Source organism: Hibiscus syriacus, unplaced genomic scaffold, assembly GCF_006381635.1.
Source record: "Hibiscus syriacus cultivar Baekdansim isolate YM2019G1 unplaced genomic scaffold, ASM638163v2 tig00110201_pilon, whole genome shotgun sequence".
Taxonomy (NCBI): domain Eukaryota; kingdom Viridiplantae; phylum Streptophyta; class Magnoliopsida; order Malvales; family Malvaceae; genus Hibiscus; species Hibiscus syriacus.
In genome coordinates, this window is record NW_024062624.1 from 2,315,273 (window position 1) to 2,339,110 (window position 23,838).

The window sequence follows — 23,838 nt, forward strand, 5'->3', positions numbered from 1 at the left end:
GAAAAAAAGTTTAAACACCTAAATAATAAAAGAAGTATAATTTAGATATTTTTTTATATTAAAAATATAGGTGGCTAACGTTACAAACGTTACCATTCTAATTGTTTGATCCATAAATGCTGTTAAAAATTATGTTAGCTGACACATGTCGTGTTTATAGAATTTTAAATTTTTTATTTAAAATAAAAAACTTAAAATTATATTTAAAAACCCAACATTTTCTTAAAGCTAAAAACCCTCAAAATACTAAAAACTTTAACTTTAAATCCCAAATATCAGCTGGTATCATTGTCGCCCTAGTCATTGTCATCGACAAGTCACCGCCACTGCCACTTAGGTGGTGTTTGTTTTGTAGAGGTAAAATGTCTGTAGTCTACGGACCACATCTGCAGACATCTACAGCAGAAGAGGTGCACCAAAAGTCTGCAGTCTGCAAGAAGAAGACTGTTTGTTTTTTAACGTATACAGACTGCTAAAATAAACTGAAATATAAATAAATTGATTTTTTAAACTTAAAAGAGTTTTGCAATACTGATATTTAAATAATTTTAGTTTTACAATACTGAAATTTAAATAATTCATACAACTACAATAATAATTTTTTTAGAAAAACAAACATCACCTTATTAATTATATTATAAGTCTCACATAATCACATGTATTATTAGTTTTATAAGTTTTATAGAATAAAATTTAGAAATAATCATTAAATTATATGATTTTTTTAAATATGCAATTATGTAATACTTTTAATTTTTTTAAATATATATTCATAATTTATTTTTATAATTATATGATATTTTTAGAAAATATTTTTTAATTTATCAAATTATTTTATGATTATTTTTTATTTAATTGTGATTATATTTTAAATTTTTAAAAACATAACTTATAATTTTTTATATTTTAAAATCTTAATTATCAAACAATGAAATCATTTTTCATTAAGCAATATGGTTTAAATACTTACATTTTGTATAAAAAGTTTAAATATAATTTAAAAATAACAAATCCAAAAAACTTAATATTTAATTTATTTAAAAAATTAATATTAAAATTAATATCTATAATATAATATTAAAAAATAAAATTTAATTTATTTAAAAAATTAATATTAAAATTAAAATCAAATATAATATAAAACCTCTTTGAAGAGGTTAGAAGACGTCTGCAGACATAAGACCACGTCTGTGCCGCGCAGACGTTAGAAGAGTTTCTGTCTTCTAAAAAACAAACAGTCTGCGAAGCTCAATGTCTGCGCGTGGTCTACGTGGCGCAGACATAAGAACTTTACAGACCTTACACAGTAAAAACAAACACCACCTTAGTGATCATCCCTCGCTCCAATTTCCTAAATCCTGAACTTAAATCTCTAAAATCCCAAATATTCAAATTTTTAAAAATTTCCTAAATCCTATTGACCGGCCATTTGTAACAATAATAACAGTGACAGCCGATCCTTTAACCACCCATTGAATGATCATTTAAATGGCTGGTCGTTTGACATAGGTTTGCACCTACTGTATTTGTGATTAAGAGAAGGGAGGGAGAATGACACGGGGGAGGGGCAAATGCTAGTGGGATTTTTATTATAAATATTTTTTAAATAACATTTTTATTTTTTTCAAAAATCAAAATTCTATAAGCCCATGTCAAATAATAGATTTTTATCTGTCAATATAAACCACACTTAAAACAGTAGTTTTGTAACGTTAGATATTTGTATTTGTAGAAAAAAAGTTTAGACACCTAAATAATAAAAGAAGTATAATTTGGAAATTTTTTATATTAAAATAAAAAATTATTATTTAATAAAACATTAATGCATAATTTTATATTACGTCCTTTCAATACTACACTATTATTTAGGAGATTTACATAAATATAATCTAAAAATAATTAATTATCAAAATAGTATATTGATTAATTCTCGATATATCACGTATCTTTGTTACGTAGTAAAAAGACGCATTCTACTAGTGCTTTATCAAGATGATATCCTAATTAGCAAATATATTTTATGCAAAAAGAACATGCTTGTGTGAGTGTATACTTGGAATGTGCTTTTTCTTTTTCGAAGTCATTGATGTCATTTTTTTCTTAATTTTTCATAGTTCTTATTAAGTAGTGTGATTGTTAGTCACATACATCCGCATTTGTTATTCCACGAAGGTCCTTCTTTGTCATCGATTCCGACACAACATATTAAAACCAATGTTGATGAAAGACAATGAGAATGAAGATCTTGATGAAGAGCAACCTATACGAAGAAATTTTGCTTGAATCAGACAATTATCATCATGTAGAATTCATTTGTGAAGAAGTTATCATTAGTTTATATTATTATTATTTTATTATTATAATAATTTTAATATAAATCTTTACATTATATTTGAATTAAATTTCAGATTTAGTTATTATATTCATTGCTATATTTTTTATGTTATATTCAAAATTTATTTTCAAATTCTATTTTATAGATCAATTCTTTAATTTAAAAAAAATTAAATGGAAAGATGCTCTACGTAAAAAGCACCTTCTAAGTGGAAAATCACATTAATAAAAGATGTTTTTTTCTTTTTACAAAAAAACGCCTTTAATAACTAGGATATCACCTCAATACTTTTTATTTTATAAAACGCAACTTCTTTTCATATAACAAAAATAGATATTAGATAAAAAAATAATCAACAATGAATATTATTTTGAGGATTAATTACTTTTTAGATGATGTTTGGATAAAATTGCGTATTATTTACCCCTCTTCTCCTGTGGAAAAAAAAAATAGCGTAACGGTAGAGTACAGCTTTCAGCTTTGCCACGAGACCCGGTCCCACCTGAATTCAAATGATAGAAAAGAAATAATATTACTGGGCTTTTAAATTTGAATCTGGCTATGGCTTCGCTTAACCCTCCCCCGACCAGCCCCTCACTCCTCTCTTGCTATGGCTTCGCTTAACCCTGGGATCCTTCTAAAGCTCCTGCAGTGCATGAACTCTCCCGCGCGCGTCACCGGCGACCACCGATCTGCTCTTCTCCAAGTAATTGGTATTGTCCCAGCTCTCGCCGGCTCCGACCTCTGGCCCAACCATGGTTTCTACGTTCAACTCTCCGATTCCCTCAACTCCACCTACGTCTCCCTCTCCGAGCGCGACACTGAATTAATCCTCTCCAACCGGCTCCAGTTGGGCCAGTTCGTCTACGTAGATCGCTTCCACTTTGACTCTCCCATGCCACGTGTCTCCGGCATACGCCCCATTGCAGGTCGCCATGCTTTCGTTGGCTCCCCTGACCCTCTAATCGCCCGCATTTCGTCTTCTAAAAGAGATTTCGTTATACAACCCGTTTCGCAATCCGAATACTCCATGGATCCCATTGCGGTTTACTTGTCTAATAAGAAATTTGATCAACAACAAACTTCAACTGAAAACAAGGATTCAGAAACTGAAAAGTCCAAAGGAAGGCAGCCTCTTGCGCCTAAAGATAATGTTAGAGTTAATGAAAATTTGGAGTGCGAATCCAAGGTTTCAGAAAAGCTTCCACAGAGGTTTTCGTCACCGGCCACCGCCAAACGTTCTGCTTCAGCTGTTAAAAAGACCAATGTGGCGGTTGTGCAAAGAGATCCATCTCCGGCTGGGAAAGGTAAGAGATCTGCGTCTCCTGTACCATCAAAATGCGTGGTACCAAGCCTGGTAGCATCCAAGGAAGAGAACAGGAAAGTGGCGAGAGAGCCGGCCATCATAGTACCGTCGAGGTATAGGCAACCTTCCCCTAATGGAAGGAAGCAGGCATCACCAAGTGCTCGAAGGGCATCACTTTCTCCAGGGAGGAGGTTATCCGGGGTATTTAAGGTTTCGCCGGCTGTTGGGGATTCGAAGAAGAAGATGGCAACGATTGTTGCTGGGATTTCAAAGGTGTCCGAAGCTCTGGTGGGGTCGGCAAAGAGTAGTAGGAAGGGCTGGGATGAGCAGCCAGAGAAAGGTTCAGGGGAGCACAAGGAGAAAGCTTCTGTGAAGTCTAAACCGGATCTGCAAGCAATTTTTCGGACTCAGGTAAATAAGTATCTTTCTTAATTTGTTAACTTTATGTTTATTTGGAAAATTCGAAGTTGATATGCAATTTGAGTTTGTGATAATCTTGTTATTCTCATTTCAACTTCAACTGAAATATCCCACAGTCGGCTTTGAGGAAGCAAGAATGAGAATGCCAAATTTTTATATAATAGATTTGTCCTTTTAAATTGAGTTGTAGGTGCAGTTCTCCATCTAGTTAACTTCCGGATTTTTTACATGATTTTCTTCAGGCGTCCATTTCAAGACGTTTAAGTGATGTACATAGTCAGAAATCCAATGACGAACATTCTTCAAGCAACGAGAAAACAAATGCCAGCCCACCCGAAAATGGTTCGGCCCCAGAGAAACCAACATGTGCGAGCGGAGCAGCTGGAATCACCCTTCATGAAAAGAAATGGACTGATGGCAGTGTTCTATGGGATACCATTTCTACTGACCTTGCAAAGCTTGGAAAGGTATGAGACAGTAAAGGAATTATCAAGGAGATAATCAAACCATTCTTTTAACTTCACAAATGCAAATTTATGTGTTTTGCTTTTCTGTTTGTTACCCATTTAAGATAGTGCTTTACTGCTTTTGTTTGATCAGTATTTCTTATTTAAGTTGCAGTGTTTTATATTATATCTTCTACTCTAAATTGACAAAGATGATGTGATGCATTTAGCTTGGTTTTAACTTCATTTATGTCTCTTCAACATTGGGTCGATAAGATCAATTCACTACCTGTCAAGGTCTCAATGATATTGAACTTTCATTATAAACATGTATAAGCTAATAGTTACTCTGTTTGTGTACAAGAACTAGCATCACCATTTATATCGCCATCATTGAACTAGTGGAGCACATGAACTAGTGCACTAGAACTTCATTATAAATACTTGACCCAATGATTTACGGAGATGAAATGGAAACAAAATATTCGGTTATCTGATTTGTTATGTAGCTGATTAACCCTTGAGATGAAAAAAGCTAAAGTCTTGCGAACTGAATTTGTATTTTCAATACTTCGTCTTAATGCAGGAGGCTATGCAAAGTAGAGTTCTTGCCTCCAAAGCTGCAGCAGAAGCATTGGAAGAGGCCATTGTTACCGAGTCTGTTGTCAGGAATTTAAGGTTAGGATTCACGCTAACATGCATATGCATGAAACATAAGGTGTTGCAATGTTCAGCATGTAAATGATGTGACATAACTTGACAGATCAATATTTCTTTTGACATCTCATATGGTCAGAAACTCAGATTTATCAGCTTAATTTATTTGGCATAAATAACTCATGCGTCATATTTTCTCAACAAAACTTCTATGGGCCTAATTTTGTGTCCCTCGTATTTTCCAGCATGTTTTCTGCACTCTCCTCAAAATCGAAGGCTGCCAATCCTTTGCCCACCATCGACAAATTTTTATTGATCTATGATGATGTTGTGAAGTTTACTGGGATTGGTGAGACTGTTGCAGCTAGCCACAACTCTGACACTGAAAACTCCTTTGTGGAGCACTCAAAATCTTCTCTATGGGTTGAAGTCGCACTGGCTACTGATCTTGAGATAGTCTCCCTTCTAAGCCCCCAAAACAATGAATCTCCATCAGCTTTGCAGAGGAGTTTGTCAAAAGTGCAACCTCATCATGCTTCACCCATAAACCAACTCAAAGATGATTCATTGCCACAGCAGGAACCTACTGCTACAATGTGGACCAGGGGTCAGGGAATGAAAGAGACGGTGTGTTTTGCACAGAACATAAAGTCCGATATGGAAATATGGTTTCTTTGCTTCATTGAGGAGTCCTTGGATGCCGGTTTCCGGATGATTGGAGAGTGTGCATCTGGCGGTAGTAAAGCATTACCGTTGGACTGTGGCTCCATTGCAGGTGTCTTATCACAGTTGAAACGTGTCAATGATTGGTTAGACAGGGCTGTATCAAATGGGGATGAGGCATTGATAGAAAAGGTTGAGAAGTTGAAGAGGAAAATCTATGGCTTTGTCATTCAGCATGTTGGAACCAGTTTTGACAATTCCTCCAATCTTTCTTCGTCTTGATTATTGGTCTGCCATGTTTTTAAAACAAGAACGTTTATTTTTGTCTCAAGTTATTTGCTGTATAAAGTTGATCCTTGTGATAAAGTTATGCAGACATGTATTTTAGTACATCAACATTCAAGTTTTTCAGTTGATCGTTTGTTATAGTTCTGTTTTTACAAAACAAACTAATAACTGATTAATAATAGTATTTGATGCCATTATTTTCATTAATTTTTAGTTCATTGTTATTATTTTCTATCATTTGGTAACAAAGAATTCTGCATTGTTTTAATATAATTAATATTATCTTGAACGATTATTTTTTAAAAAATTTCACGTCATGAATAAGTTTGTATATTTTTGTTAATGTTAAGGGCAAAGTATACAAATAATCCCCAAACTTTTAAGCCGTCTTGCATTTTGATCACTTAACTTTTAAAATTTGCAATACAGTCACTGAACTTTTAGTTTGTTTTCAGTAAGGTCCCTGATGTTACCCGCATGAGTTTTATCTGACGTGGCGCCTTAAGTCATGATTAGAAAAGTCTTTTAAAGAGTCTCATGTATTTTCCCTTCTCATGTGCAGCCGCCCAACAACATTGCAGGACAGAACAAGGGATAGCGACGAAGATGATCTTCATGATAGAAATTATGTTGTTGCTGCTTTAGCAAATAACCTAAGCCAAACTTTCAGATACAAAATAAATGGGAATGATAATAATGAAGTATGTAGTTTGGTTTTTCTAACCATGTCTTAATTCTCCCTGGGTTCTCTACTAATTGTTTTTATTTATCTGCTTTCAGGAGCATGGTGCTCTTGAGCGAGATGGTGAGGTTAGTTGCAGTTCTTTTAATTAATTGGAGATTGTTTCTAGGTGATTGTTTAGATCAGAACCAAACAAATGGCGATTTTTTTCTCTTCATTTTTTAGCATCAAATCAATTGTGTGTGTGTGTGTGTATATATATATATACGTTTTCAATTTGCAGGACACATACTTTGATGATGAATCTGCTGAGGTTGTCATATCATCCTTGAGGCTTGGAGATGAACAAGGAAGGTGAGCTTGTCATCTTTACCCATAGTAATGAAGTAATTAGTTGGTGAGGCTCATAATGCACCACCTGATGGGTAGTTTTGTTGAAGAACTTCCTAGTCCCTTGGCTTTCATAAATGTACAGTTTTATTGTTTTGTTAAAGCAGTCATGCTAATGGAGATTACAACCCATGTGTTTTAATGCAGTCTGTTCACAAATTCGAACTGGTTTGCATTCGAAGATGACAGAATCGGTAATGCACATGCGGCATCATCCCCCACAGAGGTGATGAATGGCACCACGAATGGTGGTAACAGCGGTAGTGATGATGAAGTGGTAGTTGGAGAGGAAGATGAGTTGAATGATAACAAACAGTCGGTGAATAGCACATCTACTTCCGATGCGATGAATGAATTTAACAATTTTTGTGAGTGGTGGAGACTTGAATCCACTAGGGGAGAAAGCCAATGTAAAAAGAAGAAGAAGAAGAAGAAGAAGAGGGTAAAGTCAGGGACTTCACTGAAAACGAATTAAAAGTTTAGTGACTATATTACAAGTTTTAAAAATTAGGTGACCAAAATGTAAACGCCCTAAAAGAAATAGATTTCTGCATTGTTGTTATTGTTATTATATTCATTAATTTTTAGTTCATTGTTATTATTTTCTATCATTTGGTAACAAAGAATTCTGCATTGTTTTTATATAATTAATATTATTTTGTAGGATTATTTTTTAAAAAAATTCTCACGTCATGAATAAATTTGTATATTTTTGTTAATTTTAATTAACTAATCGGCGTGGTGTTGAAAGAAATAACCGGAACGGGTAAATAGATGAAAGAGTTTTTAGGCCAAGATCCGACTCGACCCAACTGCAATAGAATTATTTTGGTGGTCTATTCTCGAAGCCGTTCATTCTATCTCTCTATGTTTTTATTCCTCTTTTCTGTTTCAATCCAATTTATTTTCGCTTTTGATTGACCTTTCGATCAACATTGCTTAATCGGTATCTTAGAATTGATGCGAAACGGGAAAAAAGAAACTGGCAATAGTGGCAGATCTTGCGAATTCGGTTAGAAGCTGAGAGCAGATCAGTCATTGTCTCAACGTACCCCCTCCGCTATACGTGTGGGACTCTGGACCTTCCTCCGCCTCAACAATGCAATTCCTCTCCACTCCCTCCAGTACCTCAACTCTTTAACAATCCGCCCCTTACCTTCCACCCGACCCGCTTCCTCCATGGACCAACACCGTCTGTCAAACGCGACACCTCCTCCCCACGAAGAGCCCGAGTACATTGCCCGTTATTTCGTCATCAAGCACTCGTGGCGCGGTCGTTATAAGCGAATCCTTTGTATTTCTGACGACGCGATCATCACGCTCGATCCCTCGACTTTGTCCGTAACGAATTCTTACGATGTCTCGACCGATTTCGAATCCGCCATGCCGATTATCGGTAGGGGTGATAATTCTCCTGAGTTTAATATGAACGTGAGGACCGATGGTAAAGGGAAATTTAAGGCGATAAAATTTTCGTCTCCGTATCGGGCAAGTATTTTAACTGACTTGCATCGAATTAGGTGGAACCGGTTGGGACCGGTAGCGGAGTTCCCGGTGTTGCTTATACAGAGACGACATGCCGAATGGACCCTCTTTGTAAGTTTTGCTCTTGCATTTGTTGATTGACTTCGTAAAGTTCTATGTATGGAGTTCTAATGAAAATAGTAGCTAATTTCTTGATTTTGCTCTTATCAGCTTTTGTTTTTAAAATGTAATTGAATTTCTTTTAATTTTTTTTTATGTCGGCATTGTAAAAGTCAATAGAATAAATTCTGAATTAAGGCAGAGTTGATGCAAAGATTAAAAAAGAAGCTGATTAAACTTTAAAGAATTAAAATTGGCTAAGATTTAAATTATTTGCTGTTTATTATTATTTATTATTTTGATTATTTTGAGGGATATTAGTTGTTTATTATGATTTTTAGTATTGAATGCAATTATTGGGTTATATTTAGTACTTAGTTGCTGTAAGGGTTTAAGGTTTAGCCTAGAAGTGCTTATGTCATTTTAGTTTATAGTAGTTGTAGAGTATTAGGAATTATTGGGACTCAAATCAGACATTTTGAGTGTTGAAATTTCGATAATGAGAATGGAGATATTAAAATTAAAGACTTGTATTTATTAAAGGAAAAAAGTTAAAGATCTGACTATTGTGATTTGAGATTAGAGATAAGAGATTTTGGTAATTGAGATTGGATTGTTTTTGAGAATGTGCTTGAAATTAACTGGTTGTAGATCTGTTGTATTTCTAAATTGCAGAATGCACCGGTAGTTTTATAACTGCCTATGCTCTCTGATTAGTAGTGGTTACCTTGAATTTATGTATTGAATTGCCTGTTCAAGCTTTTAACATATGTTTTTCCGTTCAGAAATTGAAGGTCACATATGTTGGAGTTGAACTTATTGATTTGAAATCTGGAGATCCTCGCTGGTGCTTAGATTTTAGAGACATGTCTTCCCCGGCCATTGTTCTACTCTCAGATGTTTATGGGAAGAAAATCGTTGATCATGGTGGCTTCGTTCTTCGCCCTTTATATGGAAGGAAATCTAAAGCTTTTCAAGCTGCTTCAGGGACCACAAATTCTGCTATAATTTCGAATCTGGTATTGATAATATCTTTAATGTACTTTCATCATTTTTTTTTGCATTTGTGAACTTGAAAGAACAAAGGGAGAGGGATCTTGAATTAGTACAAATATAGGAGATAGAATTCATGATGGTTTTCTTGATTACTTTCAGAGTCATGGACTTGGTAGATTTATACTAAATATTGGATACCAATTGTCCAATCCCTTAATGATTTAGTAAACTTGAAATTCGGCTGCGTATACCTCTCAAATACATACGTGCACCCAGTTTTAACTAGTTTTCAGATAACTTTTTTACCTCTATCCCTCAGACACACACACACACACACTCTCTCTCTGTGTGTTCATACAAGAATCCAAATCCAAACCTATTCTCCAAAAATTCTTGTTTTCAACCATAGCATTTGTGTTTCCATTTCTCTTGAAATTCTTCTTGTTCAATGAATATGTTTTCAGTTTCAACCATGGCTTCTTTTACTATATTTTTTACATTGATAATTAATTTTAAACAAAATTTGCAGGCTAAAGCTGCGAAGTCAATGGTTGGAGTGTCACTTTCTGTAGACAAGTCACAATCTCTCACTGCAACAGAGTATATAAAGCAAAGAGGTAATTCAATAAAAAGAACTTCCTTGTTGTTTTCAGACTTTAACTTCCTCTGTATCCCTCTTTTCTGCTTCTCTTTCTCGGATGTAATTCTTATGATGTTTCTTTCATTAATATGCAACTATAAAAAAATTGCAGCCAAAGAAGCTGTTGGAGCAGCAGAAACCCCTTGCGGAGGTTGGTTTGTGACAAGATTGCGTTCTGCTGCTCATGGAACTTTATATGTTCCTGGATTGAGTTTCAGTGTTGGCCCAAAAGGAGGACTTGGAGAGCATGGGGATGCTGTCTCTCGTCAACTCATCCTCACAAAAGCCTCCCTTCTTGAAAGGCGGCTAGATAATTATGAAGTAAGCTAACGACCTTCATCCTCTAATAAAAGTTTTTCGAGTAGATGCTATATACCGATTGCATAACTTGTTTTAACACTTTATCTGTGTTTCACTTAATGGACTTCAACCATTGCTCCAATTGGAGTTATAATTGAAAATTGCCCTTTAAATGAGGCTTACTGAATGCTAGATATGGTCATCCTTGCTAATATGTTAAAAACCAAAGGCAAACTGTGGTAACTTGTAACTGTTCCTTAATTATTTTAACAATAAGTCAAAATCTTTATGTTGGAAAATGTTGCTGCAAAATTACTGCTTTTTTAAATTCAAAATGGGTTAGAATAGAACATGCATCTTTGAATGAGCTAAAGTGCAGTGAGAGTTTACTACCTACATTTCGTAAAAGCAATAAAAGTGTGAAAATGTTAGTTCAACACATAGAGGCAATCCAGAGGTTAATGTTAAAGGCTTAATCTTTTAAGGAATTTTCTGAACTAGGAATTATCAAATGCTGAGAATCTTCCTTAGATGTGTGCAGGCTGTTGTTGTTCGTCCTTTATCGTCTGTGAGCTCGCTTGTTCGATTTGCAGAGGAGCCCCAGATGTTTGCAATTGAATTCAATGATGGGTGCCCTATCCATGTGAGAATAAGTTTTTGTTTCAAAAGCTTAATTGTTTATAGTATGCTCTATGCAACTAACATGTAATCCATGACTTGCAGGTCTATGCAAGCACCTCACGAGATAATTTACTTGCTGCGATTTGTGATGTGTTGCAAATAGAAGTAGGTCTATGTGTTCTATATAGTACACAAACAGGGTTTCTTTTCTTTACATATCATACTTTCTATTTTTAGCTATGGCTGTAAGTTCTATTAGTGCTTGATAAATTAAATTGTTAATGTGGTTTGATTGACCCCTGGCTTGTCCAGGGTCAGCTTCCTGTACCTGTTTTACCAAGGTTGACAATGCCCGGTCATCGCATTGATCCACCTTGTGGAAAAGTTACTTTGCAATTTGGTCAACAGCCCGCTCTTCCTGATATGGAAAGTGCATCCATGCATTTGAAACACTTGTCTGCTGCTGCCAAAGATGCTGTTGCTGAAGGTGGTTCTATTCCTGGTTCAAGAGCTAAGCTATGGCGTAGAATAAGGGAGTTCAATGCTTGCATTCCATATGCTGGAGTGCCTCCTGATATTGAAGTACCTGAGGTTACTGTGATGGCCTTGGTTACAATGCTTCCGGCAACACCAAATCTTCCTCCAGAGTCCCCTCCCCTGCCTCCTCCTTCGACTAAAGCTGCTGCAACAGTGATGGGATTTGTTGCATGTTTACGTAGATTGTTAGCTTCTAAAAGTGCTGCTTCTCATGTCATGTCTTTTCCTGCTGCTGTTGGAAGAATAATGGGCTTACTTAGAAATGGATCTGAGGGTGTAGCTGCTGAAGCAGCAGGGCTTGTTGCATCACTCATTGGAGGTGGTCCTGGGGATACAAATCTTCTAACAGATTCTAAAGGGGAGCAACATGCCACAATTATGCATACCAAATCTGTATTGTTCTCTCAACAGGGTTATGTTGTTATCCTTGTAAACAGATTGAAATCAACATCTGTGTCGCCTTTACTTTCCATGGCTTTTATTGAAGTTTTGGAGGCTATGATATGTGATCCACATGGTGAAACTACACATTACAAAGTTTTTGTTGAGCTGTTGCGACAAGTAGCTGGTTTGAAGTGCCATTTATTTGCTTTGTTTGGCCATCCTGCAGAGAGTGTCAGGGAAACAGTTGCTGTGATAATGCGTACAATTGCGGAAGAAGATGCAATTGCCGCTGAGTCCATGCGGGATGCTTCTTTACGCGATGGTGCTCTATTGAGGCATTTATTACATGCATTTTTCCTTTCTGCTGGTGAGCGGCGTGAGGTTAGTCGACAGCTTGTTGCTTTATGGGCAGATTCCTACAAACCAGCTCTAGAGTTATTGTCGAGAGTTTTGCCTCCAGGACTTGTTGCTTATTTGCACACACGTCCTGATGGAGTACTTGAAGATTCAAGTCAAGAAGGATCATTGACCAGCAAAAGGCAGAGTCGCTTACTTAAGCATAGGAGATGTCGGACAGGACAGGGAATTTCATCGCAAGAGCAACCCTTTTCTTCTGTTAATAGTTCTGAGGCTGGTGATTCTGTCAGGCAGATGAATACTGGTTACCACAAAGTGGCAGAAAACTACCAGAAATCTACCATAGACCATAATTCCAGTCAAGTTTCAAACCAATCTCCTGCTGCTCACACTCTGGAAAGTTTGACCAGCGATGCGTACTACACAGGGATTTCACAAAATGGCCATTCAGTTATGGCTGCATCCATTGATTCCCCATCAGCAAATGTGCGTGGCACATCAGAAATAAATGCTTCAAATGTGGTTGATTCCAACAGCAATGTAGTTGGGTCACATAACACTGGTCTTCCAACACCTGATCAGGTGGTTGTGGAGAACACACCTGTTGGTTCCGGTCACCTACTTTGTAATTGGCCTGAATTCTGGCGAGTTTTCAGTCTTGATCATAACCGTGCAGATTTGATTTGGAATGAGCGTACTAGGCAAGAACTGAGGGGGGCTTTGCAATCTGAGGTTCATAAGTTGGATGTTGAGAAGGAACGCACTGAAGATATTGTTCCCGGAGGTGCTACAGTAGAGAGTACGAGTGACCAAGATAGTGCTCCAAGGATCTCTTGGAACTATTATGAATTCTCTGTCAGTTATCATAGTTTGTCCAAGGAGGTTTGTGTTGGTCAATATTATCTCCGCTTGTTGCTTGAGAGTGGTAGTAGTGGCAGGGCACAGGATTTTCCACTTCGTGATCCTGTTGCTTTCTTCAGAGCACTCTATCACCGGTTTTTATGTGATGCTGACATAGGCCTCACAGTTGGTGGTGCTGTTCCAGATGAGCTGGGTTCATCTGATGATTGGTGCGATATGGGAAGATTAGACGGCTTTGGAGGAGGTGGAGGATCTTCAGTTAGGGAGCTTTGTGCAAGGGCTATGTCAATTGTGTATGAGCAACATTGCAATTTAATAGGTCCTTTTGAAGGGACTGCACATATCACAGTTCTCTTGGACAGGACTGATGATAGAGCTTTGAGACACCGTCTACTACTTCTTTTGAAGGTATCTTTACTAATGTATTTGGGTGTGATGATACATATTCTCAATTGTAGGTATTTCTATATAAAATTTGTGATAGAGGTAAGAGAGGGAGTAGACTTCTTGTTCTTTGTCAGAAGTTGGTTTTGATTTCTATTCTTGATAATTTCCAAAGTAATATCAACACTTTGTTTACACGTCCGTGCAGGTTTTGGTGAAGGTTTTAGCTAATGTGGAATCTTGTGTTATAGTGGGAGGGTGCGTACTAGCTGTTGATTTACTAACAATGGTTCATGAAGCTTCAGAGAGGACTGCTATCCCTTTGCAATCGAATTTGATAGCTGCTACTGCTTTTATGGAGCCACTTAAGGAATGGATGTATGCTGACAAAAGATGGTGAAGAGGTTGGACCTCTAGAGAAGGATGCTATCAGAAGGTTGTGGTCAAAGAAAGCCATTGATTGGACAACAAGGTGCTGGGCTTTTGGGATGATGGAGTGGAAGAGATTACGAGATATTCGTGAACTTCGTTGGGCACTATCTGTTCGGATTCCTGCCCTCACACCAACTCAGGTATTGTTTTCTCTGTGTCATGCTGACCTGCATTATATATTACTTGAAAAAGTATTTTTGCACCATACATAAACAATAATAACTTTGGTGTATGAGTTGAATTCTTGTTATTAATCAATTTCTGCTTGTTAGTACTTGATACTTGAAAATCTAAATTTCTTCAGCTGATTGTTCTCTTCTATTGAGTTTTTTATTCCTTTTTTCTGGACATACTTGTAGCAAATTGGTATATGCAATCATGTTTGGATTTCTTCATCTATAGTTTAAGAACCTAGCATCTGAAATTTTGTACTAGACTTATTTAAGGCTTTATTAAAGAGGCAATACTTATCTGTTGCTTGCATTTTAGTTTCTTAAGTGATGAATCTTTGTGCATTGTCTAATGGTTTGGGAACATTGGAAAGGCATGATCCAACATATTTTGTGGTATAAACTGTTAACTGGTATTATCTCACATCTATTTAGTGTTGGGTTTCCTGTGGTCTTACAATCATAGACATCTCTAGAGGCCCAACCTTATCTTTACCCTCTCTTGATGCCTTCTAATTGACAATCCTATTTGCAGCTAGGAGAGGCGGCCTTGTCTGTGTTACATAGTATGGTTTCTGCACATTCAGATTTAGATGATGCTGGTGAGATGGTTACCCCAACTCCAAGGGTAAAATGGATTTTGTCAAGTCCACGTTGCATTCCACATATTGCACAGGTTCCATATGCCATATTAAATTGATAATTTAGTCATGCCTTTCTGATACTGCAAATTGGAAGTTGAATGATGACTTTTTAAGTTGTCTTTTTCTTTTTCCTTAAAAGGCTATGCTATCTGGGGAGCCAAGTATTGTAGAGGCCGCTGCTGCATTGCTCAAGGCTATAGTTACCAGAAACCTAAAGGCCATGATGCGTCTGTACTGCACAGGTGCATTTTATTTTGCCCTGGCATACCCTGGATCCAACCTTCTTTCTATTGCACAACTCTTCTCGGTAACCCATGTACATCAAGCTTTTCATGGTGGAGAAGAAGCTGCAGTTTCCTCTTCATTGCCCCTTGCAAAACGTAGTGTATTAGGCGGGCTTCTGCCTGAATCTTTGCTGTATGTGTTAGAGTGTGGTGGCCCTCTTGCATTTGCTGCAGCAATGGTTTCTGACTCTGATACCCCTGAGATCATTTGGACACATAAAATGCGAGCAGAGAATCTGATTTGTCAGGTGAATCATTTTTAAATATGCTATGGTGATTCATTAGAGTAGAAAATCATTTTTTTTCAATTATGTTAAGTTTGCCCTGCACTTTCACCTCCAGAAAAGATACAGGCAGGGGCGGAGCAGGGAAACTTTCAGGGGCCTATATGGAATTTAAGTATATAATCATATAAATACTGATAATATAAAGTAGTTTAATGCCTTATTTGGTCAATTCTAACATCAATTATTTACAATATTGAAGAAATGCAATTAGCAAGTTCATAATTTATTGACATCTTCTATTTGATATCTGAAGAAAAATAGATAAAATAATTTGTATAGTATAATCTTAGAAATCAAAGCATGTAAACTAGATGAGATGATATATGATGATTTTTTTCTCTTTTTTCCTGAATTATTTCTGCCACCATCTTCGTCTTTGTGTGTGTGTGTGCGTGAGAGAGAGAGAGAGAGAGAGAGAGAGAGAGAGAAAGAGAGATCCTTCTTCTTTCCTCTCTCTTCCAAGGAGTTTCCTTCTTTGCAACTTATGGTTTTCTGAATACAGAAACCTAATAATGTAAACAAATAGATGAATGGGAACTACTAAATCAAACTATAGTATAACCTTAGAAATGAAAGCATGTAAACTAGATGAGAAGATATATGATGATTCTTTTCTCTCTTTTTCCTGAATTCTTTCTGCCACCATCTTTATCTTTGTGTGTGTGTGAGAGAGAGAGAGAGAGAGAGAGATCCTTCTTTCCTCTTTTTTCTCTCCAAGGAGTTTCCCTTCTCCTTTGCAACTTATGGTTTTCTGAATACAGAAACCTAATCATGTAAGCAAATAGATGAATGAGAACTACTTCGTCAAACTATAGCTAGAAGTTGATATCTCTTGAAGCCAGTTACTTAGGATAAAGTTTCAATTCTACATTTGACTACTAGTTGGAAAATCTGCATTTGATACATTTTTTTTGCCTTCCAAAAGGTTTTGCAGCATCTTGGTGATTTCCCCCAGAAGTTGTCACAGCACTGTCATTCTTTATATGATTATTCTCCTATGCCACCAGTCACTTATCCAGAGCTTAGAGATGAAATGTGGTGTCACCGTTATTATCTTCGAAATCTATGTGATGAGATCCGTTTTCCTAATTGGCCAATTGTTGAGCATGTAGAGTTTCTACAGTCCTTGCTAGTAATGTGGCGAGAAGAGTTAACACGGAAACCAATGGATCTTTCTGAAGAAGAAGCTTGCAAAATCTTAGAGATTACCTTGGACGATGTATCTGGTGATGTTGCTGATCAGAAGTATTCTCACAATGTGACAGGAGAGATATCTAGCATATCCTGGCAAATTGAGAATATTGATGAAGAAACACTCAAGAGACAATATAAGAAACTTGCAATGAAATACCATCCTGACAAAAACCCTGAAGGGAGGGAGAAATTTCTTGCTGTACAAAAGGCTTATGAACGAATTCAGGTCGATGTTTGCTCCCAAATTCAATGCGTAATATCTTGCATGAATACATTTGAATAATTTATCCTCACTTTGATTTGCAAAATATACCATATCTTTCTCTTTATATAGGCCACTATGCAAGGTTTGCAAGGTCCTCAGCCTTGGAGGCTGTTGCTTTTGTTGAAAGGACAATGCATTTTGTACAGACGATACGGAGATGTATTGGAACCATTTAAATATGCTGGTTATCTCATGCTGCTCAGTGCTGTGACTGTCGAAAAAGAAGATAACAATTTTCTTGCCTCGGAGAGGGCATCTCTTCTTGTTGCAGCATCAGAGCTTGTTTGGCTTACGTAAATCCTCTTCCTACAAACAGATATTTTTGTAACTTCCGTTTATTAGTTAAATTTGACTAGGAGGTTTCATCTCTGTGTGTGTCTTTAATGTTAGGTGTGCATCTTCCTCGTTGAATGGTGAAGAACTTGTTAGAGATGGTGGGATAAAACTTCTTGCAACTCTTCTCTCTCGTTGCATGTGTGTGGTCCAACCAACTACTACTGCAAATGAACCATCTGCTATCATTGTTGCCAGTGTGATGCAAACCTTTTCTGTTCTAAGTCAGTTGGAGACTGCTAGGGTTGAGATGCTTGAGCTTTCTGGACTTGTTGAGGACATAGTGCACTGCACTGAACTTGAGCTTGTACCTGCAGCAGTTGATGCTGCCCTCCAGACTGTTGCTCATGTTTCTGTGTCTTCTGATTTGCAAGATGCCTTCATAAAGGCTGGAGTGCTATGGTACGTTGGTTTATCTTTCAGTATTCGATCTATGTTTGTTCCATGAATTTTCATGCATGTTTGCAACACTATTAGTCAAATTTTCTGTGCCATATTTTAGTCGGTAATATTTGATATCTTATTCGGAAAATTTTCTTTAAAACTTCTGTCCAACTCCATTTAGACTTTCTGTTATTTACATAGTCTTTTGTTACTAACTTACTATTGTCTTCCTTTTGCTTGAAGGCAAGTACTCTGAAAACTACAGGAACCTCCTATTCAATGTAAAATATTTTAGGCCATTTCTTCTGTTGTGGATGAACATTTCATATATGGGTCGTTATTCAAGTCTTTTGGTGTCATTAGTTTCTATATGCTTTTATGTTACAATAAACGTATTTAGGATTTTGCTTTCCTTTATCTGCTTCATGTAAAAACCCTTCCCCCATTTGTTTACATTTTTTCCTGGATATGGGTGAACATAACATTCTGGAAGCTGAGTTTCAGATAACTGCTTGTACATTTTTCAGTTTGACCTTATTGCTGCTGAAGCTGTTATTCTTTTTGCTTCTGCTTGTTTGTTAAGAAAATGTCAGATTTAATATTAAATTGTTTGGAAATCATGTGTATTAACTCTATCCTTATTTACTTTATTAACCTCTTTTATTTTGTTAATATGTTTTCTGTAGGTACCTTTTGCCCTTGTTGCTTCAATATGACTCAACTGCAGAGGAATCTGATATGTCAGAGTCGCATGGTGTGGGTGCTAGTGTTCAAATAGCAAAAAACATGCATGCTATACGAGCATCACAGGCTATATCTAAGCTTAGTGGGTTGTGCAGCGATGAGAGCTCAACACCTTATAATGCACCTGTTGTCAAAGCCCTCAAAGCTTTGCTAACTCCTAAACTTGCCAGTATGTTGAGAAATCAAGTACCAAAAGACCTACTGTCCAAGTTGAACACAACCTTGGAGTCACCAGAGGTAAACAATGTGCTTTTATGTTGTCCCATTTTAGCTGCCTTGACATTGTTAGTCTCAGTTATTCTGTGTCATAGATCATCTGGAACTCTTCAACTCGAGCGGAACTGCTGAAATTTGTGGATCAGCAACGTGCTAGCCTGGGTCCAAATGGTTCATATGACATCAAAGATTCTCATATCTTTTCCTATGAAGCACTTTCAAAGGAACTTTTTGTTGGCAATGTTTATTTGAGGGTTTATAATAATCAACCAGACTCTGAGATCAGTGAACCAGAAGCATTTTGTATGGCTTTGATTGATTTTATAGCTTCTCTAGTGCACGATCATTGCTCTGTGGATTATGATGCTCGGGAAACACTTAATGTCAACAACTCATCCCATAAGTCTGATGAGCATCAGGGCGACACAACTGGTACATCAGTAGATGAGCAACACGTTCCTGATTATTCTATTGCCAGATCTGATGAAAGACCGAAAGATGAGGAAGAAAATGTGCTGACTAAGAACCTTCAATTTGGGCTTAAATCACTTAAGGTAATTTTTTTTTCTCGTGTGTACTAGGTTATTAAGAATTTAATGTTTCCGACAACTTTTCTCTTTTTGCAGAACTTGCTAACCACGCATTCGAATTTGGCATTTGTATTTACTACTAAAGAGAGGCTATTACCCCTTTTTGAATGCTTTTCTGTGCCTGTTGCTTCAGAAAGCAACATTCCTCAGCTTTGCCTGAAGGTTCTCTCTCTCTTGACTGCATATGCTCATTGCTTGGAAGCAATAGTTGCAGATGGATCTAGTCTTATTCTTTTGCTGCAAATGCTTCACTCTGCCCCGGCTTGCAGAGAAGGGGCGCTTCAGGTTCTCTATGCTTTGGCAAGCACACCTGAACTTGCTTGGGCAGCTGCCAAGCATGGTGGTATTGTTTACATTCTTGAACTTCTGTTGCCTTCACAAGGTAATGATGTCTTTCCAGTTTTTCATTTCTTAACCATTTAGAAGACCATCTTATTGATGTTAAAAATGGCTATGTGCAGAAGAAATACCCTTGCAGCAAAGAGCAGCCGCAGCCTCTTTACTGGGTAAACTTGTTGCGCAGCCGATGCATGGACCTAGAGTTGCTATAACATTAGCAAGGTTTTTTCCAGATGGCCTAGTATCAATCATAAGGGATGGGCCTGGTGAAGCTGTTGTCTTTGCCCTTGATAAGAATACTGAAACACCAGAACTTGTATGGACTCCAGCCATGGCAGCTTCTTTGTCTGCACAAATTGCAACTATGGTGTCAAATCTGTACCATGAACAAATGAAAGGCCGTGTCATTGATTGGGATGTACCTGAGCAACCTTCGCCGCAGAAGGAAATGAGAGATGAACCACAGGTATTAGTTGGTATATTATTTATCTAATTTTTCTGCCATTATTTCCTAGTGTACAAATAAGTTCATAGTTGATGCAGGTTGGTGGGATCTATGTCAGACTATTCCTTAAAGATCCCAAATTTCCTCTTAGAAATCCTAAGAGATTCCTGGAAGGGCTTCTGGACCAGTACTTGTCTTCTATTGCTGCCACACATTATGAGTCACAATCTGTGGACCCTGAGCTTCCTTTGCTTCTTTCTGCTGCTTTGGTTTCATTATTGCGAGTACACCCTGCACTTGCAGATCATGTTGGCTATCTTGGGTATGTTTCCAAACTTGTTGCTGTTGTGGCTTTTGAGGGAAGACGAGAAACAATGTCATCTGGGGAGACGAAAGATGGAAATAGTATGGCAGGCAGAGCATATGAACCTGACGAGCAACCTGCACAAACTCCACAAGAACTTGTGCGTCTTAGTTGTCTGCGGGTTCTGCATCAGCTTGCTGCCAGTACAATATGCGCTGAAGCCATGGCCACAACAAGTGTTGAAACACCTCAAGTATGTATTCTAACAGCTGTTTTATGTGTGTGATGTTCTTTCTAATTTTATTGCTGCTCAACTCCTTTCAGTTTCATGCATTCTTCAATGTAATTGGTTCCTTTCTTACTATGGTTTTCCTGGTTCTTTAATCCTCTTTGAATATTTTTATGGGCAAGGATGTTGAGTTGTTTAGCTGTGTATATACTTTCGGTCAGACTAATATTCTGCCTTGAAATTTAGTGCCCTCTTATTTACTGAAGAAAATGTTATTGCAGGTTGTTCCACTTCTAATGAAAGCTATAGGATGGCAAGGTGGAAGCATTCTAGCTCTGGAAACTCTAAAACGTCTTGTTAGTGCTGGTAATAGAGCTAGGGATGCACTTGTTGCCCAAGGACTTAAGTAAGTAATGTAATAAAGTACATGCACAAAGATGCATCTTCTTTTCTTAGTAGAAGAAACATTTTCTAAGAATTCCGTCATTATTCTGATAAAATTTCTTGAAGGGTGCTATATTTGGTTGATACATTAAATATTATGTACCTGATGATCATATATTTCTCAGTGCTAAGGGCTTCATATCATGTTATCATTTGAGCTCTGTTCTGTTTTTTCTGATGTTACAAAATCTTGAATAATGCAGGGTTGGTCTGGTTGAAGTTCTTCTGGGAATTCTTGATTGGAGATCTGCCAGGAGGAGTGGATTTTGCTCTCAGATGAAATGGAATGAATCTGAAGCATCTATTGGCCGGGTGCTTGCTATTGAGGTTATACTACTATCATTCTCAGTAAACTTCCATTTCACCCTCGACTGACACTATTGCTCATTATTGTTATTTTTCCAGTTCTATGTTTCTTTTGTGAATATTCGTTTAAAGTGTATAATTATAGGTAAAATTTCCAGTAATGATCTTCTTGAATCGTAAATGGACAATAATTTCCATTTCATCGAAGCCAATAGTTGTGGATTTCTTTGAAGTCATATGAGTTATATATGAAATGATGTCTTTAAATTTGTTGATCCAGGTTTTGCATGCATTTGCAACAGAAGGCGCTCATTGTTTTAAAGTGCGTCAGATATTGACTGCATCTAGTGTATGTCCTCAAACATGCTTTTGTCCGAATAACGAGTTTTATGAACCTCTAAAGATTGGCATTTTATTGCGAATTACAGTGTGTTTTCATGTATTATGCATTCACTCAGCGTATCCACGTCTCCTCTCTTAGCTGTCACCGTGCCCGTTCTGCAGGTCTGGAGTGTCTATAAATATCAGAAACACGATCTTTTCCTTCCTTCGAATGCTCAATCTGCTGCAGCTGGAGTTGCTGGCCTAATGAGAATTCTCGTCTAGACTCACTTACGCCCTCACAGCCCCGCCGCAAACCGCGCAAGCAAGGACACCTGCTTCCAAGGCATCGGATTGGGATGGAAGTCGGGATCAGCTTTCATAGTTGAAGGCTCAAGGGAGTATTTTATACATGGCACATATGTACAGTTCAATGTAGAGTTTATTTCCATTCCTCTTTCTTTTACTTACCATCTCAGCAAAGGTGGTGGTTACAATTTTTCTAGTGAAAACAATATGATGGATTACATAGAGGAAGTATTCAATTTTCTCGTGTAGATAAAAATCTTGTTTGCAATTTGACTATAAATGACTGAGGTGATCTTATTCTATGAGTTCATTATATTTTTTTTTACAAAAAAATAACAAAGTCATAAATGCTTATTTAATTCCTTGAATGCAACTTATTATTTTCTAATTAAGTTCAAATAACAATATCTTATTAAATTATCAGTAATTTGAACATAATTTAAAAAAAATATATTACATATGGACTGTGAATATAGAACTATAATTATATCTGCATTGTTTTGTGCAACCCCAGCCACCTCATTTATTGATGTTTCTCTTTCATTTTCTTAAAAAAAGTAAGAACTGCCTTAACATGTCATGCCCTCCTCCGTAATTAATTAACTAATTAATTGAAAGCTGTTTTTTTAACCTAAAGCTACTGAATAAATAAATATATAGATAGAGAATGAGATTTTCTAAAATATTAAGAAAGTATACTTAATCTCATCAATTTGGTTTACAGTGAAGAACACTTAAAGCTAACTTTTGTTCAGTCTCTTTTTGCAACCTTTATGAACGTCAAATATGTGGGGGGAGAGGCGGTTAAAATAACGGCGTCACTAGTTAAATAGTTGATTGGTTACAGTAAATATTATATGTGTTGTAATAATAATCGTAATAATCGGTAATATTATTGTTGTATGTAAAATACACCATTTTTTTTTACTTTAACATAACTAATTAATTACGGTAAACATCATCAACTATAATAACATAACAGGTAGCGCTTATTTAATGTAATATGCAGTGCCTTTTTAAAGCTGATTGGACCTTAGAAATTCGACGATACAAAATAGGTTAATTACTTAATTTGTTATTAATATTATCAACATATTAGGTAGCGCCTAAAATGTTACCAAAGTTTAAGCTGATGGAGTCTAAGAAATCTGACGATAACAAAATGGGTTAATTACCGGAAATATTATCAACCATAACAACATAACAATAGCGTTTATTTAATGTAATAAGTAGCGTCTGTTTAAAGCTGATTGGGACTTAGAAATCCGACGATAACAAAATAAGTTAATTACTCGATTTGTTTTCAATATTATTAACATATTACCGTGTACATTGTTAATTTACCTATTACTTTAAAGTAATAGGTTTCAAAATTATAAGTATCGATACTTATATGACAGTATCGATACTTGTACATTTACGCCTATTTTCATTATATCGATAAAAACGTTTACCGTGTACATTGTTAATTTACATATTACTTTAAAGTAATAGGTTTCGAAATTTTAAGTATCGATACTTAGACATTTATGCCTATTTTCATTATATCGGTAGAAATGTTTACCGTGTACATTGTTAATTTACCTATTACTTTAAAGTAATAGGTTTTGAAATTATAAGTATCGATACTTTGTATATGAGTATCGATACTTGGACATTTACGCCTATTTTCATTCCGGTAGAAACGTTTACCATGTACATTGTTAATTTACCTATTACTTTAAAGTATTAGGTTTTAAATTATAAA

At 36.5% G+C, this 23,838-nt stretch overlaps 3 protein-coding genes across 3 annotated transcripts; all 3 read left to right on the top strand.

Annotated features, from left to right (window-relative positions):
- The first annotated feature begins 2,911 nt into the window (after positions 1–2,911).
- LOC120218851 lies at positions 2,912–23,838 on the top strand. Its single transcript, XM_039215752.1, has 6 exons — positions 2,912–4,052; positions 4,304–4,528; positions 5,094–5,185; positions 5,410–6,127; positions 18,592–18,598; positions 23,824–23,838. The coding sequence occupies exons 1-4, from the start codon at positions 2,946–2,948 to the stop codon at positions 6,107–6,109; spliced, it is 2,124 nt and encodes a 707-aa protein (XP_039071683.1). The 5' UTR covers positions 2,912–2,945; the 3' UTR covers positions 6,110–6,127; positions 18,592–18,598; positions 23,824–23,838.
- LOC120218925 lies at positions 6,636–7,662 on the top strand. The gene is made up of 4 exons (XM_039215810.1): positions 6,636–6,816; positions 6,896–6,925; positions 7,081–7,151; positions 7,335–7,662. Exons 1-4 carry the CDS (start codon positions 6,670–6,672, stop codon positions 7,660–7,662), a joined length of 576 nt encoding a protein of 191 aa, XP_039071741.1. The 5' UTR covers positions 6,636–6,669.
- LOC120218850 (dnaJ homolog subfamily C GRV2-like) lies at positions 8,045–22,347 on the top strand. The gene is given in 24 exon segments (XM_039215751.1): positions 8,045–8,783; positions 9,557–9,790; positions 10,297–10,384; positions 10,520–10,728; positions 11,249–11,350; positions 11,431–11,493; positions 11,641–13,875; positions 14,060–14,239; positions 14,241–14,423; positions 14,989–15,129; positions 15,237–15,629; positions 16,594–17,088; positions 17,197–17,420; positions 17,518–17,862; positions 18,531–18,825; positions 18,900–19,358; positions 19,431–19,776; positions 19,856–20,199; positions 20,277–20,735; positions 20,993–21,117; positions 21,359–21,482; positions 21,742–21,810; positions 21,966–22,051; positions 22,053–22,347. Coding segments are annotated over 24 exon segments (7,731 nt in total). The 5' UTR covers positions 8,045–8,366; the 3' UTR covers positions 22,168–22,347.

Coding starts and splice junctions, on each gene's coding strand:
- LOC120218851 (XM_039215752.1), top strand. CDS start 2,946: ATGGCTTCGCTTAACCCTGGGATCCTTCTAAAGCTCCTGCAGTGCATG. Junction 4,529..5,093: donor ACCTTGCAAAGCTTGGAAAG/GTATGAGACAGT, acceptor GTCTTAATGCAG/GAGGCTATGCAAAGTAGAGT. Junction 5,186..5,409: donor TCTGTTGTCAGGAATTTAAG/GTTAGGATTCAC, acceptor CGTATTTTCCAG/CATGTTTTCTGCACTCTCCT.
- LOC120218925 (XM_039215810.1), top strand. CDS start 6,670: ATGTGCAGCCGCCCAACAACATTGCAGGACAGAACAAGGGATAGCGAC. Junction 6,817..6,895: donor ATGGGAATGATAATAATGAA/GTATGTAGTTTG, acceptor ATCTGCTTTCAG/GAGCATGGTGCTCTTGAGCG. Junction 7,152..7,334: donor CTTGGAGATGAACAAGGAAG/GTGAGCTTGTCA, acceptor GTTTTAATGCAG/TCTGTTCACAAATTCGAACT.